The 20534-nt window shown below is 38.0% G+C and overlaps 1 protein-coding gene across 5 annotated transcripts in view; it reads left to right on the top strand.

Annotated features, from left to right (window-relative positions):
* LOC139554645 (protein FAM131B-like) overlaps positions 1-20534 on the top strand; it is a 45518-nt gene that overhangs the window by 17221 nt on the left and 7763 nt on the right. Inside the window, exons 2-6 of one of the 5 annotated variants that reach the window (XM_071367634.1) lie at positions 13223-13270; positions 13688-13722; positions 17639-17741; positions 18961-19185; positions 19300-19440. In XM_071367634.1, coding sequence (XP_071223735.1) covers positions 13223-13270; positions 13688-13722; positions 17639-17741; positions 18961-19185; positions 19300-19440 — 552 coding nt within the window. Of the gene's footprint in view, positions 1-13222; positions 13271-13684; positions 13742-17638; positions 17742-18960; positions 19186-19299; positions 19441-20534 lie in introns of those variants that run through there. The other 4 variants (XM_071367633.1, XM_071367636.1, XM_071367635.1 and 1 more) reach the window with 4 other exon arrangements.

The raw sequence follows: 20534 nt of genomic DNA, 5'->3' as shown, positions 1-20534 counted from the left end.
AGTGTTTATGTTTCTGTATACTGAAAGTGTTTATGTTTCTGTATACTGAAAGTGTTTATGTTTCTGTATACTGAAGGTGTTTATGTTTCTGTATACTGAAGGTGTTTATGTTTCTGTATACTGAAGGTGTTTATGTTTCTGTATACTGAAAGTGTTTATGTTTCTGTATACTGAAGGTGTTTATGTTTCTGTATACTGAAGGTGTTTATGTTTCTAATCTGTACTGAAAGTGTTTATGTTTCTGTATACTGAAAGTGTTTATGTTTCTGTATACTGAAAGTGTTTATGTTTCTGTATACTGAAAGTGTTTATGTTTCTGTATACTGAAGGTGTTTATGTTTCTGTATACTGAAAGTGTTTATGTTTCTGTATACTGAAAGTGTTTATGTTTCTGTATACTGAAGGTGTTTATGTTTCTGTATACTGAAAGTGTTTATGTTTCTGTATACTGAAGGTGTTTATGTTTCTGTATACTGAAGGTGTTTATGTTTCTAATCTGTACTGAAGGTGTTTATGTTTCTGTATACTGAAGGTGTTTATGTTTCTGTATACTGAAGGTGTTTATGTTTCTGTATACTGAAGGTGTTTATGTTTCTAATCTGTACTGAATGTGTTTATGTTTCTGTATACTGAAGGTGTTTATGTTTCTGTATACTGAAGGTGTTTATGTTTCTGTATACTGAAGGTGTTTATGTTTCTGTATACTGAAGGTGTTTATGTTTCTGTATACTGAAGGTGTTTATGTTTCTGTATACTGAAAGTGTTTATGTTTCTGTCTACTGAAGGTGTTTATGTTTCTGTATACTGAAGATGTTAATGTTTCTGTATACTGAAGGTGTTAATGTTTCTGTATACTGAAGGTGTTAATGTTTCTGTATACTGAAGGTGTTTAAGTTTCTGTATACTGAAGGTGTTTATGTTTCTAATCTGTACTGAAGGTGTTTATGTTTCTGTATACTGAAAGTGTTTATGTTTCTGTATACTGAAAGTGTTTATGTTTCTGTATACTGAAGGTGTTAATGTTTCTGTATACTGAAGGTGTTTATGTTTCTGTATACTGAAGGTGTTTATGTTTCTGTATACTGAAGGTGTTTATGTTTCTGTATACTGAAGGTGTTTATGTTTCTGTATACTGAAAGTGTTTATGTTTCTGTCTACTGAAGGTGTTTATGTTTCTGTATACTGAAGATGTTAATGTTTCTGTATACTGAAGGTGTTAATGTTTCTGTATTCTGAAGGTGTTAATGTTTCTGTATACTGAAGGTGTTTAAGTTTCTGTATACTGAAGGTGTTTATGTTTCTAATCTGTACTGAAGGTGTTTATGTTTCTGTATACTGAAAGTGTTTATGTTTCTGTATACTGAAAGTGTTTATGTTTCTGTATACTGAAAGTGTTTATGTTTCTGTATACTGAAAGTGTTTATGTTTCTGTATACTGAAGGTGTTTATGTTTCTGTATACTGAAAGTGTTTATGTTTCTGTATACTGAAAGTGTTTATGTTTCTGTATACTGAAGGTGTTTATGTTTCTGTATACTGAAAGTGTTTATGTTTCTGTATACTGAAGGTGTTTATGTTTCTGTATACTGAAGGTGTTTATGTTTCTAATCTGTACTGAAGGTGTTTATGTTTCTGTATACTGAAGGTGTTTATGTTTCTGTATACTGAAGGTGTTTATGTTTCTAATCTGTACTGAAGGTGTTTATGTTTCTAATCTGTACTGAAGGTGTTTATGTTTCTGTATACTGAAGGTGTTTATGTTTCTGTATACTGAAGGTGTTTATGTTTCTGTATACTGAAGGTGTTTATGTTTCTGTATACTGAAGGTGTTTATGTTTCTGTATACTGAAAGTGTTTATGTTTCTGTCTACTGAAGGTGTTTATGTTTCTGTATACTGAAGGTGTTTATGTTTCTGTATACTGAAGGTGTTTATGTTTCTGTCTACTGAAGGTGTTTATGTTTCTGTATACTGAAAGTGTTTATGTTTCTGTCTACTGAAGGTGTTTATGTTTCTGTATACTGAAGATGTTAATGTTTCTGTATACTGAAGGTGTTAATGTTTCTGTATACTGAAGGTGTTAATGTTTCTGTATACTGAAGGTGTTTATGTTTCTGTATACTGAAAGTGTTTATGTTTCTAATCTGTACTGAAGGTGTTTATGTTTCTGTATACTGAAGGTGTTTATGTTTCTAATCTGTACTGAAGGTGTTTATGTTTCTGTATACTGAAGGTGTTTACGTTTCTGTATACTGAAGGTGTTTATGTTTCTGTATACTGAAGGTGTTTATGTTTCTGTATACTGAAGGTGTTTATGTTTCTGTATACTGAAGGTGTTTATGTTTCTAATCTGTACTGAAGGTGTTTATGTTTCTGTATACTGAAGGTGTTTATGTTTCTGTATACTGAAGGTGTTTATGTTTCTGTATACTGAAGGTGTTTATGTTTCTAATCTGTACTGAAGGTGTTTATGTTTCTGTATACTGAAGGTGTTTATGTTTCTGTATACTGAAGGTGTTTATGTTTCTGTATACTGAAGGTGTTTATGTTTCTAATCTGTACTGAAGGTGTTTACGTTTCTGTATACTGAAGGTGTTTATGTTTCTGTATACTGAAGGTGTTTATGTTTCTGTATACTGAAGGTGTTTATGTTTCTAATCTGTACTGAAGGTGTTTATGTTTCTGTATACTGAAGGTGTTTATGTTTCTGTATACTGAAACATACCGATCTCCCGGGTGGCGCAGTGGTCTAGGGCACTGCATCGCAGTGCTAGCTGCGCCACCAGAGTCTCTGGGTTCGCGCCCAGGCTGGGCTCGCGCCCAGGCTCTGTCGCAGCCGGCCGCAACCGGGAGATCCGTGGGGCGACGCACAATTGGCATAGCGTCGTCCGGGTTAGGGAGGGTTTGGCCGGTAGGGAGGGTTTGGCCGGTAGGGATATCCTTGTCTCAGTATGTAAAAATGTAATAAAAATGTATGCACTCTACTGTAAGTCGCTCTGGATAAGAGCGTCTGCTAAATGACTAAAATGTATAAAAAAATGTGTTTATGTTTCTGTATACTGAAAGTGTTTATGTTTCTAATCTGTACTGAAAGTGTTTATGTTTCTGTATACTGAAGGTGTTTATGTTTCTGTATACTGAAGGTGTTTATGTTTCTAATCTGTACTGAAAGTGTTTATGTTTCTGTATACTGAAAGTGTTTAAGTTTCTGTATACTGAAGGTGTTAATGTTTCTGTATACTGAAAGTGTTTATGTTTCTGTATACTGAAGGTGTTTATGTTTCTGTATACTGAAGGTGTTTATGTTTCTAATCTGTACTGAAGGTGTTTATGTTTCTGTATACTGAAGGTGTTTATGTTTCTAATCTGTACTGAAGGTGTTTACGTTTCTGTATACTGAAGGTGTTTATGTTTCTGTATACTGAAGGTGTTTATGTTTCTGTATACTGAAGGTGTTTATGTTTCTAATCTGTACTGAAAGTGTTTATGTTTCTGTATACTGAAGGTGTTTATGTTTCTGTATACTGAAGGTGTTTATGTTTCTGTATACTGAAGGTGTTTATGTTTCTGTATACTGAAGGTGTTTATGCTTCTGTATACTGAAGGTGTTTATGTTTCTGTATACTGAAAGTGTTTATGTTTCTGTATACTGAAAGTGTTTATGTTTCTGTATACTGAAAGTGTTTATGTTTCTGTATACTGAAGGTGTTTATGTTTCTGTATACTGAAGGTGTTTATGTTTCTGTATACTGAAGGTGTTTATGTTTCTGTATACTGAAAGTGTTTATGTTTCTGTATACTGAAGGTGTTTATGTTTCTGTATACTGAAGGTGTTTATGTTTCTAATCTGTACTGAAAGTGTTTATGCTTCTGTATACTGAAAGTGTTTATGTTTCTGTATACTGAAAGTGTTTATGTTTCTGTATACTGAAAGTGTTTATGTTTCTGTATACTGAAGGTGTTTATGTTTCTGTATACTGAAAGTGTTTATGTTTCTGTATACTGAAAGTGTTTATGTTTCTGTATACTGAAGGTGTTTATGTTTCTGTATACTGAAAGTGTTTATGTTTCTGTATACTGAAGGTGTTTATGTTTCTGTATACTGAAGGTGTTTATGTTTCTAATCTGTACTGAAGGTGTTTATGTTTCTGTATACTGAAGGTGTTTATGTTTCTGTATACTGAAGGTGTTTATGTTTCTGTATACTGAAGGTGTTTATGTTTCTAATCTGTACTGAATGTGTTTATGTTTCTGTATACTGAAGGTGTTTATGTTTCTGTATACTGAAGGTGTTTATGTTTCTGTATACTGAAGGTGTTTATGTTTCTGTATACTGAAGGTGTTTATGTTTCTGTATACTGAAGGTGTTTATGTTTCTGTATACTGAAAGTGTTTATGTTTCTGTCTACTGAAGGTGTTTATGTTTCTGTATACTGAAGATGTTAATGTTTCTGTATACTGAAGGTGTTAATGTTTCTGTATACTGAAGGTGTTAATGTTTCTGTATACTGAAGGTGTTTAAGTTTCTGTATACTGAAGGTGTTTATGTTTCTAATCTGTACTGAAGGTGTTTATGTTTCTGTATACTGAAAGTGTTTATGTTTCTGTATACTGAAAGTGTTTATGTTTCTGTATACTGAAGGTGTTAATGTTTCTGTATACTGAAGGTGTTTATGTTTCTGTATACTGAAGGTGTTTATGTTTCTGTATACTGAAGGTGTTTATGTTTCTGTATACTGAAGGTGTTTATGTTTCTGTATACTGAAAGTGTTTATGTTTCTGTCTACTGAAGGTGTTTATGTTTCTGTATACTGAAGATGTTAATGTTTCTGTATACTGAAGGTGTTAATGTTTCTGTATTCTGAAGGTGTTAATGTTTCTGTATACTGAAGGTGTTTAAGTTTCTGTATACTGAAGGTGTTTATGTTTCTAATCTGTACTGAAGGTGTTTATGTTTCTGTATACTGAAAGTGTTTATGTTTCTGTATACTGAAAGTGTTTATGTTTCTGTATACTGAAAGTGTTTATGTTTCTGTATACTGAAAGTGTTTATGTTTCTGTATACTGAAGGTGTTTATGTTTCTGTATACTGAAAGTGTTTATGTTTCTGTATACTGAAAGTGTTTATGTTTCTGTATACTGAAGGTGTTTATGTTTCTGTATACTGAAAGTGTTTATGTTTCTGTATACTGAAGGTGTTTATGTTTCTGTATACTGAAGGTGTTTATGTTTCTAATCTGTACTGAAGGTGTTTATGTTTCTGTATACTGAAGGTGTTTATGTTTCTGTATACTGAAGGTGTTTATGTTTCTAATCTGTACTGAAGGTGTTTATGTTTCTAATCTGTACTGAAGGTGTTTATGTTTCTGTATACTGAAGGTGTTTATGTTTCTGTATACTGAAGGTGTTTATGTTTCTGTATACTGAAGGTGTTTATGTTTCTGTATACTGAAGGTGTTTATGTTTCTGTATACTGAAAGTGTTTATGTTTCTGTCTACTGAAGGTGTTTATGTTTCTGTATACTGAAGGTGTTTATGTTTCTGTATACTGAAGGTGTTTATGTTTCTGTCTACTGAAGGTGTTTATGTTTCTGTATACTGAAAGTGTTTATGTTTCTGTCTACTGAAGGTGTTTATGTTTCTGTATACTGAAGATGTTAATGTTTCTGTATACTGAAGGTGTTAATGTTTCTGTATTCTGAAGGTGTTAATGTTTCTGTATACTGAAGGTGTTTAAGTTTCTGTATACTGAAGGTGTTTATGTTTCTAATCTGTACTGAAGGTGTTTATGTTTCTGTATACTGAAAGTGTTTATGTTTCTGTATACTGAAAGTGTTTATGTTTCTGTATACTGAAGGTGTTAATGTTTCTGTATACTGAAGGTGTTTATGTTTCTGTATACTGAAGGTGTTTATGTTTCTGTATACTGAAGGTGTTTATGTTTCTGTATACTGAAGGTGTTTATGTTTCTGTATACTGAAGGTGTTTAAGTTTCTGTATACTGAAGGTGTTTATGTTTCTAATCTGTACTGAAGGTGTTTATGTTTCTGTATACTGAAAGTGTTTATGTTTCTGTATACTGAAAGTGTTTATGTTTCTGTATACTGAAAGTGTTTATGTTTCTGTATACTGAAAGTGTTTATGTTTCTGTATACTGAAGGTGTTTATGTTTCTAATCTGTACTGAAGGTGTTTATGTTTCTGTATACTGAAGGTGTTTATGTTTCTGTATACTGAAGGTGTTTATGTTTCTGTATACTGAAGGTGTTTATGTTTCTGTATACTGAAAGTGTTTATGTTTCTGTATACTGAAGGTGTTTATGTTTCTGTATACTGAAGGTGTTTATGTTGCTGTATACTGAAGGTGTTAATGTTTCTGTATACTGAAGGTGTTTATGTTTCTGTATACTGAAGGTGTTTATGTTTCTGTATACTGAAGGTGTTTATGTTTCTGTATACTGAAGGTGTTTATGTTTCTGTATACTGAAGGTGTTTATGTTTCTGTATACTGAAGGTGTTTATGTTTCTGTATACTGAAGGTGTTTATGTTTCTAATCTGTACTGAAAGTGTTTATGTTTCTGTATACTGAAGGTGTTAATGTTTCTGTATACTGAAGGTGTTTAAGTTTCTGTATACTGAAGTTGTTTATGTTTCTAATCTGTACTGAAGGTGTTTATGTTTCTGTATACTGAAAGTATTTATGTTTCTGTATACTGAAGGTGTTTATGTTTCTGTATACTGAAAGTGTTTTTGTTTCTGTATACTGAAGGTGTTTATGTTTCTGTATACTGAAAGTGTTTATGTTTCTGTATACTGAAGGTGTTTATGTTGCTGTATACTGAAAGTGTTTATGTTTCTGTATACTGAAAGTGTTTATGTTTCTAATCTGTACTGAAGGTGTTTATGTTTCTGTATACTGAAGGTGTTTATGTTTCTGTATACTGAAGGTGTTTATGTTTCTGTATACTGAAGGTGTTTATGTTTCTGTATACTGAAAGTGTTTATGTTTCTGTATACTGAAGGTGTTTATGTTTCTCATCTGTACTGAAGGTGTTTATGTTTCTGTATACTGAAGGTGTTTATGTTTCTGTATACTGAAGGTGTTTATGTTTCTCATCTATACTGAAGGTGTTTATGTTTCTAATCTGTACTGAAGGTGTTTATGTTTCTGTATACTGAAGGTGTTTATGTTTCTGTATACTGAAGGTGTTTATGTTTCTGTATACTGAAGGTGTTTATGTTTCTGTATACTGAAGGTGTTTATGTTTCTAATCTGTACTGAAGGTGTTTATGTTTCTGTATACTGAAGGTGTTTATGTTTCTAATCTGTACTGAAGGTGTTTATGTTTCTGTATACTGAAGGTGTTTATGTTTCTGTATACTGAAGGTGTTTATGTTTCTGTATACTGAAGGTGTTTATGTTTCTGTATACTGAAGGTGTTTATGTTTCTGTATACTGAAGGTGTTTATGTTTCTGTATACTGAAGGTGTTTATGTTTCTGTATACTGAAGGTGTTTATGTTTCTGTATACTGAAGGTGTTTATGTTTCTGTATACTGAAGGTGTTTATGTTTCTGTATACTGAAGGTGTTTATGTTTCTGTATACTGAAGGTGTTTATGTTTCTAATCTGTACTGAAAGTGTTTATGTTTCTGTATACTGAAGGTGTTTATGTTTCTGTATACTGAAGGTGTTTATGTTTCTGTATACTGAAGGTGTTTATGTTTCTGTATACTGAAGGTGTTTATGTTTCTGTATACTGAAGGTGTTTATGTTTCTAATCTGTACTGAAAGTGTTTATGTTTCTGTATACTGAAGGTGTTTATGTTTCTGTATACTGAAGGTGTTTATGTTTCTAATCTGTACTGAAAGTGTTTATGTTTCTGTATACTGAAGGTGTTTATGTTTCTGTATACTGAAGGTGTTTATGTTTCTGTATACTGAAGGTGTTTATGTTTCTGTATACTGAAGGTGTTTATGTTTCTGTATACTGAAGGTGTTTATGTTTCTGTATACTGAAGGTGTTTATGTTTCTGTATACTGAAGGTGTTTATGTTTCTAATCTGTACTGAAGGTGTTTATGTTTCTGTATACTGAAGGTGTTTATGTTTCTGTATACTGAAGGTGTTTATGTTTCTGTATACTGAAGGTGTTTATGTTTCTGTATACTGAAAGTGTTTATGTTTCTGTATACTGAAGGTGTTTATGTTTCTGTATACTGAAAGTGTTTATGTTTCTGTATACTGAAGGTGTTTATGTTTCTGTATACTGAAGGTGTTTATGTTTCTGTATACTGAAAGTGTTTTGTGTTTCTGTATATTGAAGGTGTTTATGTTTCTGTATATTGAAGGTGTTTATGTTTCTGTATACTGAAGGTGTTTATGTTTCTGTATACTGAAGGTGTTTATGTTTCTGTATACTGAAGGTGTTTATGTTTCTGTATACTGAAGGTGTTTATGTTTCTGTGTACTGAAGGTGTTTATGTTTCTGTACACTGAAAGTGTTTATGTTTCTGTATACTGAAAGTGTTTATGTTTCTGTGTACTGAAGGTGTTTATGTTTCTGTATACTGAAAGTGTTTATGTTTCTGTATACTGAAAGTGTTTATGTTTCTGTGTACTGAAGGTGTTTATGTTTCTGTATACTGAAAGTGTTTATGTTTCTGTATACTGAAAGTGTTTATGTTTCTGTATACTGAAGGTGTTTATGTTTCTGTATACTGAAGGTGTTTATGTTTCTGTATACTGAAAGTGTTTATGTTTCTAATCTGTACTGAAGGTGTTTATGTTTCTGTATACTGAAAGTGTTTATGTTTCTGTATACTGAAAGTGTTTATGTTTCTGTATACTGAAGGTGTTTATGTTTCTGTATACTGAAAGTGTTTATTTTTCTGTATACTGAAAGTGTTTATGTTTCTGTATACTGAAGGTGTTTATGTTTCTGTATACTGAAGGTGTTTATGTTTCTAATCTGTACTGAAGGTGTTTATGTTTCTAATCTGTACTGAAGGTGTTTATGTTTCTGTATACTGAAGGTGTTTATGTTTCTGTATACTGAAGGTGTTTATGTTTCTAATCTGTACTGAAGGTGTTTATGTTTCTAATCTGTACTGAAGGTGTTTATGTTTCTGTATACTGAAGGTATTTATGTTTCTGTATACTGAAGGTGTTTATGTTTCTGTATACTGAAGGTGTTTATGTTTCTCATCTGTACTGAAAGTGTTTATGTTTCTGTATACTGAAGGTGTTAATGTTTCTGTATACTGAAGGTGTTTATGTTTCTGTATACTGAAGGTGTTTATGTTTCTGTATACTGAAGGTGTTTATGTTACTGTATACTGAAGGTGTTTATGTTTCTAATCTGTACTGAAAGTGTGTGTTCATGTGATTGGTGAAACTGTCCCTTTCTTACATACAGTGGGGAGAACAAGTATTTGATACACTGCCGATTTTGCAGGTTTTCCTACTTACAAAGCATGTAGAGGTCTGTAATTTTTATCATAGGTACACTTCAACTATGAGAGACGGAATCTAAAACAAAAATCCAGAAAATCACATTGTATGATTTTTAAGTAATTAATTTGCATTTTATTGCATGACATAAGTATTTGATACATCAGAAAAGCAGAACTTAATATTTGGTACAGAAACCTTTGTTTGCAATTACAGAGATCATACGTTTCCTGTAGTTCTTGACTAGGTTTGCACACACTGCAGCAGGGATTTTGGCCCACTCCTCCCTACAGATCTTCTCCAGATCCTTCAGGTTTCGGGGCTGTCGCTGGGCAATACGGACTTTCAGCTCCCTCCAAAGATTTTCTATTGGGTTCAGGTCTGGAGACTGGCTAGGCCACTCCAGGACCTTGAGATGCTTCTTACGGAGCCACTCCTTAGTTGCCATGGCTGTGTGCTTCGTGTCGTTGTCATGCTGGAAGACCCAGCCACGACCCATCTTCAATGCTCTTACTGAGGGAAGGAGGTTGTTGGCCAAGATCTCACGATACATGGCCCCATCCATCCTCCCCTCAATACGGTGCAGTCGTCCTGTCCCCTTTGCAGAAAAGCATCCCCAAAGAATGATGTTTCCACCTCCATGCTTCACGGTTGGGATGGTGCTCTTGGGGTTGTACTCATACTTCTTCTTCCTCCAAACACGGCGAGTGGAGTTAGACCAAAAAGCTATATTTTTGTCTCATCAGACCACATGACCTTCTCCCATTCCTCCTCTGGATCATCCAGATGGTCATTGGCAAACTTCAGACAGGCCTGGACATGCACTGGCTTAAGCAGGGGGACCTTGCGTGCGCTGCAGGATTTTAATCCATGACGGCGTAGTGTGTTACTAATGGTTTTCTTTGAGACTGTGGTCCCAGCTCTCTTCAGGTCATTGACCAGGTCCTGCCGTGTAGTTCTGGGCTGATCCCTCACCTTCCTCATGATCATTGATGCCCCACGAGGTGAAATCTTGCATGGAGCCCCAGACCGAGGGTGATTGACCGTCATCTTGAACTTCTTCCATTTTCTAATAATTGCGCCAACAGTTGTTTCCTTCTCACCAAGCTGCTTGCCTATTGTCCTGCAGCCCATCCCAGCCTTGTGCAGGTCTACAATTTTATCCCTGATGTCCTTACACAGCTCTCTGGTCTTGGCCATTGTGGAGAGGTTGGAATCTGTTTGATTGAGTGTGTGGACAGGTGTCTTTTATACAGGTAACGAGTTCAAACAGGTGCAGTTAATACAGGTAATGAGTGGAGAACAGGAGGGCTTCTTAAAGAAAAACTAACAGGTCTGTGAGAGCCGGAATTCTTACTGGTTGGTAGGTGATCAAATACTTATGTCATGCAATAAAATGCAAATTAATTATTTAAAAATCATACAATGTGATTTTCTGGATTTTTGTTTTAGATTCCGTCTCTCACAGTTGAAGTGTACCTATGATAAAAATGACAGACCTCTACATGCTTTGTAAGTAGGAAAACCTGCAAAATCGGCAGTGTATCAAATACTTGTTCTCCCCACTGTAGGTCTCCTTCAGTTACCCAGAAACAAACACACTACTCAACAGTCTGTTGAAGCCTGCTGTAGCTTGTTGTGCACTATTTAGCATCACTCATCTTGTTTGTTATTCAGTTATATTGCCCCCCCCCCCCCCCCCCCAATATTGATTTCATTAAAAGTGCTGACAGACTGACGGACGGATGCTCTGTATTGAGCGGAGTACACTCGCTGTGTCTCACACACACCGCATGGCTGATGACGGGAGTTGACTGACGACTCGCAAGGTGACGGACATGGGGCCAAGGTGACTGGTCGGTGTAGTTTGCTTGACAGGTGGTCACGGTTGTGCTGCTCCTGACTTTTAGTGTGGAAGACTGCTAGTGGGCATAGGTGAAGAGGGGAGAGAGAGGGGCTCGGAGAGAGAGGGAAGAGGATGGGAGGAAGGGATTTGGAAGAGAGAGAAGCGTAAAGGTGGAATGGAGAGAAGAAGACAGAGAGAATCATGGGTCGTGCTATAGTTGGGCATCAATGGCTTAGGGTGGATAAGTATTAACTTCATCTCTGAGACATACCATTTGAATTAGTAGCATGTAGTTCTGGTTGTTTTATATCCAGGGATTTTTCTGCCATTAATAGTTTGGAATCGTTTTTTACCTCGTAGTTACCCACTGGGAACACCCTGTTTGAATCAACGTTATTTTAATGAAATTACATTGAACCAACATGGAATAGCTGTTGAGTTGATTTCTGTGCCCAGTGGGTATGTATTTTGGGTCCCGTGCTTTTGTAAATTAGGTTGACAGTATTTGTGATATCTCAACAGTTTTTTATCAAAACAATGTAGCGGTGTCCCGCTAGAACGCCCTTCGGCACTGGTACTGGAGCTGAGGTGAGTCAGACTTTGCCCTTCGCCCTGAATCAGTGTCAGGGCGCACGTCAGCCACTGTGCTTCACCACCAAGACGCCCCACTCGGCCCCAAGCGATCGCAAAAGACAGATGATGATGGTCCCAAACATTTCGAACCACGAGATCTGTCAGGAGTGATCGCGGCAGTGTCCGACGATGCTCCCTTCCCCCGCCTTTTGCTTTGACGGGTCTCGCGGCTTCTGGCTTCCGCTCGGTTGGTCACAGTAGGATAAATGCTCCGTAACGGAAGTCGCTCAGTGCAGCAAGCGGCGAGCCCCTGCTATTTCGCCCACTTTGTAAACATAGTCCTACCCTACCCTTTTCCTCACCTTTATAATTGTACAGTTGTATCATAAGACTCCTGTGACGGTTGAGACCTTACCTCTCCTCTCAAACGGTTCAATATCTGACTCTGAGGTTTTTGTTCAACAACGAATGCGGGAAAGAAAATTCTCTACAGCGAGACAAATTCTACAGCAAAGTGGAGGAGGCTTAGTTCTCTATAAGGTCAAGAGGTATGTCTGTCTAGTTTTCTCCAAGCTGTTAGATGACAGCTGTTTACTCCAAGCTGTTGAAGACCTCTTGACAGGCCAGGGAGACAAGTGTGGGGTTAAGATGAGTGTGTTTGGGCCTGTTTTTTATACGCATGTTTTACAGATGGACGGACCACCACACATGAGGTGGTGACATTCACCTCCTCATTCCATTGGTTAAGATGCAGGCTTGATAACATACTATAAAACTCACTGATACCATTCAAATACTGGTCTACTGGAGCGCCCCATCCTTCTCGAAGTTTTCTCCTTTTTTCCCTCTACCCCATCTCAGTAAACCTCCGTTTTCTTTTCTCCATGTCCTCCTTTCTGTTTTTTCTTCGAGTGCTACCACCTGTTCCTCACCCTCATTTCCCCTCGGTTATCTTGGAGTTCCATCAGCTGTAGACGTCTCTGGTGTGTGAATGTCTGATGGAGGAAAACGGCCTCCAGGTTCCCCTGGGTGGCAACTCAGCTGTAGTTAAAGAGAGAAGTGGTTCAATTCAGATCTTAGAACTCAATTTGACTTTCTTTTATGTTGGAGGTTGCTTGTTTAAAGGACACTTCCAACTGTTAAAAGGGTTCACATTCAGACGGGGCCCTTTAGATAGTCATGAAGATGTGTTTCAATTCAGAACTCCCCTTTTGTGATGGATACTGTTCCTTTATGTGTGTTGCCCTTTTAAATGACACTAACTGTTAAAAATATTAAAGTGAGATGTTAGGATATAAAACATTACAGACAAGTGTTTTAAGGATTTTGAACTCAACTAATTACTTTTTTCAGCTTATTTCTGTGTGGAGAAGAGGGCACGCAATGCAGTGTCAATTTACAGTATGTGCCAATATAATATTACTTTACTGTATTTTCTGTATTTTGGGTAGAATAATATAATATGTCTTACTAATAGTTTAATACTAAATTAAAACGTAACAGTTTTTCAATGCATGATTTAGTAGGCCTACTATCAAATGCATCCTAATGACAATGCAGTTATATACCACACAAAGCTGTCATTCGAGACCTTTTTGAACACAATCAGCAGAGGAATCTAAAGATCGTGGCCAATAATGACATACTAGTTTTCCCCAAATATGCTAACAGCTGATGCAAATAATAATACAACGTTAGTGCTTTGTGTGAACGTCAGCGTAAATGTTCGACAGTGCTATCAGCTCTACTCAGTAAAGGTTGCATAAGGTTGGCTTCATGTTTTTCTCTCTGTTTTTTTCTTTGTTTATTTTCTAGCAGCGGACGCTGTTCCTGTACGGAAAGATGGGGAGCAGGTATGGATGACATTTCAATGTACGTTTTATCCCCCTGAAGTGAAATATCATTTGTCTGGATTTTACACCATTCCAGCTCTACCCTCGAGTGCATTCCTTCTTTATGTCCAATGGATCCTTGAGCCAAGATGGCCATTGAGGAAAAGTGTAGTTTCATGTTTTAAAAAAAAAAATCTAGTAGTTAAACTGAGCGTGTCTCGCTCACACTGCTCCCTATACTGAGAGTGCAATGATATAATGTTGCTCAGAAATGGTTTATATTGAATTTCTCACAAAGGCCACTGGAGCAGGTCTCGAGAGCCCAAACCATTATGTACTATATATAATCTCCCACTCCAGGGACATAGCATACGATCCATCTCACTCCTTTACCGCTGTTGCTGTTTTGTTGTTCTCTCTTTAAAGAGGCTACAAGGCTGAATTGCAATACACAACGGGGTCTTTTAAAACAACACAAAGACCCTACACAATGACAACCAACAAGACCACCACAGATGTTTAAACATGAATAGAGCGTGTAGGCTACATATTCTACTATACTTAATATGCTCTTTCAATATGTTTTATGGGACCCCCATCCCCATTTCTGTTAGATGTCTGACAAGCAACAACAACAAAAATGTTCACCCCATATAGTTCTGGATTTGATGGATGGATGTGGATTGACCAGGGGCCACCTATTTGTCTGAAACCTGTCAACACAGCAGTGGCAGCTGAGCTGAGGTAGATGCAGCCAGCAGCCTCGTAACACATGAGGTTAGAGAGACAGTATGCACTCCTCTGGACTGGCCAGAGCTTGATGGCAACAACAAGACCACTGATGTCTGATTGGCCGATTGAGACAAAAGTGTTTCACCGGGGGAAACCTGTTGGCAGAAATCACTGGGCCTGTTGCTAGGAAGAAGAAGTTCCAAGGACACCGACGCCATGCTGCTCTTGCTCGCCCTTCCTGTTAATGCACATTGTAACCATGATAAATCATTTCTAGTGACGAACCCCACACCGCAAGCCCTCATAAATAAAGAGCAAGCACTGACCAAGGTCACTTTTTTCGGTGAATAATTCAACATTTTGTGGGATTCTTTTAATCCATCCCAAGTAAAGCAGAAATCCTCTGGGCGGCTAGCTTGGACTTCATGGGGCTTGCTTAATCACTGTGACAACTCATGAGGTGTTTTGTAAGTATTACTATTAAAGATGAACTTGCTGTTGCAATACATGTTCCTATAGAAACGTCTACTTCTGCTCCTCTCCTCCGGCGTTCAACGTTGCCGGAACACTAACCACCAGTCCTGGGACTCATCATTATGATTCACACCTGGACCTCATTACCTTCCCTTTATAGGTCCCTTCCTTTTATTCATTCCTCAGTTGGTATTGATCCTGTGTTCATGCTATTTTGCTTATGTTACACTGTCTTGTTTTTAAAAATTTGACTAGGCAAGTCAGTTATGAACAAATTCTTATTTACAATGACAGCATACCAGGGAACAGTGAGTTAACTGCCTTGTTCAGGGGTAGAACAACAGATTTTTACATTGTCAGCTCGGGGATCCGATCCAGCAACATTTCGGTTATTGGCCCAACGCTCTAACCACTAGGCTACCTGTCTGCCAGTTTATATTTGTTGTTTCACTTGATGCAATGCTTGGACATCACATCCTTGACAGCTGTTTGTGATGCAGACAGAAGCAGCAGTACTCAACATCTTCCAAGGCCATTCTTGTTCTTTCTGACAAAAAGCAATGGCCAATGGGTATACTCCAGCAATGGCCAATGGGTATACTCCTTCTGTGGCCACTTAACTGGCCACAGAAGTTGCAGTTTCCCCTGGCAACTAGGTCCGAGTTGACTTCAAGCCTTTCCTTGTTATCATAACAATGGAGTATGATAGGCCTGAGGATGGGTCAGATTCTACACTTTTATGTCTAGTGTATACTCCCGGTTGGTATTAGATAGAACATCGCGGCCACGCCTGCCTCGGGGGGAAACAACCCATGGTTACCTTTGTTACTCCATTGGCTCACAGAAGAAAAAAAATCAAACACAGTTTTCTTGTTGTCTGCTTGTTTTAGCCAATTACAAAACTACATTTAAGGAAAGCACAACATGTCTAAACACTACTTTTCAACACTGCCTGCTCCTGAGCGTTCTCACTACTTAGAAACATGTAATATTATAGGGCTTCCCTCATGCCCCTTGTTATGACGGCGCTAGCAGCCACTTAAGCGCTAGCTAGCTACCGGCCCGGACATTAAGCTAGCCAAGACCAACAACACAAACATGCAGACTATACTAAACGAGATAAATGTCTTATCTGTGACAAAAATGTTTTCCACACACATAGCTACATGTAGCCTACTTGGACACCGGGTTCCCACAATTTCCCACTCTCCCACGCCGAATAGCCTGAAGCTACAGGGCTCTTCTCGCAGGGTCTAATTCCCTATGTTGGAGCATTTTGAACCGTAGGTTGGGATTTTTGACCTGATTAAGCTATCTTTCTGCATGTTTTGTTATTTCTGTATAACAAAAAATTAACGAGGAAGTTAGCTCTTTTACAATGAGAGTCAATGGAAAATACTATTTGTTTCCCTCAATTTGGGCGTGTGGTCAAGGGTAATTTCTTCTTATGAAGTGAATATCGACTCAGAGTATTGTAGGAGAATGACCTCACACGGGGCACCATTTTATGTCGGGATTTTCCTCACAAGGGGCACCATTTATGTAATGGATTGTCCTCTTTATAAGGATGTGTTATGATACTATGAGATATTATTCAATTATGAATAATGAGTTGTATCCTATTATTGCGAGGGAAGCACTACAAACACAAACACTGACATCAATGGCAATAAACAGTACTATTTCTATTTCGGTTTCCAAAGCCTATGGTCAAGCTGATATGAGAAAATCTATTCACACACAGACAGTGAATTCTCATCTCTATTCTATCCTCAATTGATCAGTATTTCAATCGTCCACCCGCCCGCATCATCCAAATCTCTCTTGCACTTTTTGTATTCCACCTTCTTTACTGAGACGCTTTCTCACGCTTTCTCTTCCTCCCGCCACCAGATACACAGGTTTCATCCTGTGTATCTTTTACACACCTTATTTGTCAGTTTTGTTGTTGTTGTTGTTGTTGTTGTTGTTGTATGTGTTCTTCTTTTAATCCTATCCCCTCTCTGTTGCGTTCCCTTTTCCTGGCTCCTCTACAAACATACCTATATCTCTCCTGGCTTTCTTCCTCTCCCCCCTTCTCTCTCTCAGCATGGGCGTGCCGAGTTTTCCTGGGAAGGAATCAATGTAAGTCCTGTGCTAACCTCGTCCTCTTCTTCCTCAGTTCCGCCACGTAGTTTGGCTCTCTCTGTCTGTAGATAAGCCAATGTTTTTTTCCTTCAGTCTCTCCTCATCCCACCTCCCTCCCTCCCTCTTTCCCCATCTCTCTATCTTAGCGCTGCTGCTAATCTACTGTACTGCCTGTGTTACATAGTATCTCAGGCTGGGAGATAACAAGCTGTAATAACCTTACCTCATCTACAGTAGCTAACGCTAGCTGCTACCATGATGCTCCTTTATGTATCAATCATATGAATCACAGGCCCCACAGGTACAGTACACTGACTGCACAGTGAACTACTACACTACTGTGCTGACTATCGCTGGTTTAACCAAAGTGCTGATATGATTTGTGATGTGTTGGATAATGTAATGTATATTTTGCTTAATATGGTGGTAGTTGTATTTGATCATTTGTTAAGTAGGATTTTCCCCTATTTTATTTTATCGCATATCTAATCCTCAACCAACAATATTGTTTTATACCCTCACAACAATTGGTCATTCCTCTCCCTTTTCCCCTCCACAATTATTTGTTTTTTTCTTTCTTTCCTCCCCTCATCCCTTTCTATAGCTCTCTATGGAGGACACTTCCTCTATCCTGCCTCGTCTGAAGAGGAACTCCAACGCCTACGGGATCGGTGCTCTGGCTAAGTCCTCACTGACAGGTGTGTCAGGTGTGTGTCTGTCCTGGTAGATGGTAAACCAGCCCCATGTTGGCTCCAGACAGGAAGAGGAGATGGAGCCAACATGGTCGCCCCTGTGGGTGCCCTTCCTGTTTCACTTCCTGCCTCCCCATTGATACCTAATGCACACATCAATGGCCGGTTATGGGCAATTGATGGAATCCAATCAGATTTTAAAAAATATATACGTTTTAAAGTAAGTGCAGAAACCACAATGCAACTCCACAGGCATGCTGGGAAATGTAGTGTTTTGTAGTGTGGTATTTGTGGTGGTGGGGATTGTTTATTGTGGTGGCAAGGCAGTTTTATGACTCTGTGCTTGTTTGTGCACAGAGCCATACAACTGTGTTGTGCTTGTGTCTGGTGAAGTTGAAGTACATTTGATTGATATCGTGTTTGTGTTTAACAGTCAGATTATATCGACCTTGGAATGATAAAGACCCCAAAACCACTTTCCTTACTCTCAAAATAACTTTGCATAACATTGAATACAAATCTATAATGAATATTCTTTTATGAATGACATTTGCATTTTATGAGAACAACAATATATTTTTTTAACTCCACTTGAAATAAATAAGCAAGGCTTCATTCATCCCAGCGTATTTGCTATTGCCCAATGGATTCAGTTCACACTCAATTGATTTAATTAGATTTTTACTCTGAATGAATACACCCTTTGTTATCGTCAGATATTTGCACTTTAATTAAGGATTTGCAGTGGGGCCTTTTGAGAATTATGTTTAAAGCAAAGATTACAAAATTACAAACAAATGCTTAAAGTCTAATGAATCTCATCTTCTTGATTAATTTGATGAGTAAAGACTCAGAATATTAATGTGGCACAATAAGTTCTGTATTTCACCCTTGTTGCTCACCACAGACGACTGAAAGATTGACCAAGTCAACAAGCCTTGACGAATAAATAGACAGCTTCTGATAATGCTGTAAGCCCCATCTACACCCCCTTCAATCTCCAACCATCCATAGCTCCTGAGACATGCATGAAAGAGGAAGAAGCCATTTTGTACCGAATTCATATTCGGCTACTGTACCATTGCCTCCCAGAAAGAACACAAGCCATTAAGCATTTTCCACAGTTCCCAGCCCATTTCACTTCCTGAGCCCAAATCCATTGTGGGAGGTGCCATATTCACAAATTGAATGTGTTGTGAAACAGTGTTCTCCCCCCCATCTATTCTTTATTTAGGCGTGTCCCGTTCCATGAAGGATAAAGTAACTAAGCCCACTGCCATGGCCTCGGGCAAAGTGGCTCACATGATCGAATGGCAGAGCTGGAACACACCATCCGCTGGGACTGAAGGGGCTGTGGTCACCAAAATCCCAACCTCGCAACGTGAGAAGGAGAGGCGGATGGAGAGCGAAATGTACAGTGAACTCAGTGAAGGAGAAAAGGAGGCCCGCTTCACTGCAGGTAAGAGTGAACAGAAGAACCAATTAAAATTCAACAAATCAACACGTCAATAAATGAGATTTGGAACCATGTATTCTACGCTGTTTACAAAGTCTCTTCCCTTGCTTCTCCCAGGATTAATGGCACAATTTGCCTTATCGGAGGCTACTTTGCTGGGCTGGAGATCTATGGAGGAAGATGGCCTTTGTGCTGGCTCCAAACAAGGCAGTGTGGCCCACCTCAGTGAGACCAACCAGGAGAGCATCACCAGCAGAGGTACAGGACTACAAACATGGCCACAACACACTACAAATAGGGCAGCCATTTTATTAGACCTTTAGTTTTTAAAGTGCAAACTAAATCTCAATGAACAGCACTTACTGAATCTGTTCATCCAATGCCATAGTGCTTTATTGTGAAATTGAGAAGGATGTAAAGGCAACATTTGATAGCATATAGCATTTAAAGCTGAGATTTGCAACAGCGACACTGGCCGCCCCAGGAGCATTTGTTCATGTTTTTGTTGTTGTTGAGGTAATGAGCATCCAGCATCGTGGTAAAAAAAAATCGTACCACATACTTTGTTGTTCTATTGTGCGTGCAATGGTGTGCAATGATGTTCGAGAGGAAGAGACAGTGTTCATTGTTTGAAGTAGCACATTTGTTGTTGTAATATTGCAAAATGGACATAGCCGTTTCACCGCTATGGATTCCAGCTTTAATGAATGGATAAAAACACAAATGTATACTAAATTAAGCATATACTTTTACACAACAATTTTAGTTCCAAATGCAAAACCACATAACTTAGCTCTTATTTAGTTGAAGAGGGGAAGAGGGGTCGTAATTGACTTGTGAGCTCCACATCCACTCTGTACTGGTCTGTGCTGCTCCATATTTCACTGTCGAAGGCTTCCAGCCACTTTGATTGAGCTTATTTACTCCGGTTTGATTGATGTCCTTTCCACTTCGTTTGACAGGCCGGCTAGAGGTGCATCAGGGCTGTATGAAGAAATGTTGCGGAGAAACTCAAAATGGCCGCTGTGGCCCTGGGGTGTTTGGTTGGGTAGTGTTGTGTTGTGTTGTAACAGAAAACCCCAGGGGAGCTTGTAGGTTAACACAAGTACTTAGCCTTGCTCTCATTAACAGCACCATACGGGCCTATTCTCTGCTATTATCAAGTCAGAGACCAAATAGAATCTGCTTGGTATAGACATTGTAATAACTAAGGCACGGTTTGCTCATCGTCAAGCGAGCTTTAATTTTCACCTTTAGATACGTTGAGCTTTAAGTAAGTTGCCAGTGTATTTCTTGTTGCAATGGTGATACTGCTGTAAATCTCTTCTGATACCTGGTGATACTGCTGCTTC

This window comes from Salvelinus alpinus, chromosome 26 (genome assembly GCF_045679555.1).
Source record: "Salvelinus alpinus chromosome 26, SLU_Salpinus.1, whole genome shotgun sequence".
In the NCBI taxonomy this organism is placed as follows: Eukaryota; Metazoa; Chordata; class Actinopteri; order Salmoniformes; family Salmonidae; genus Salvelinus; species Salvelinus alpinus.
The sequence above is the reverse complement of the archived record's forward strand: the minus strand, read 5'-3'. Positions and strand labels throughout refer to the sequence as shown.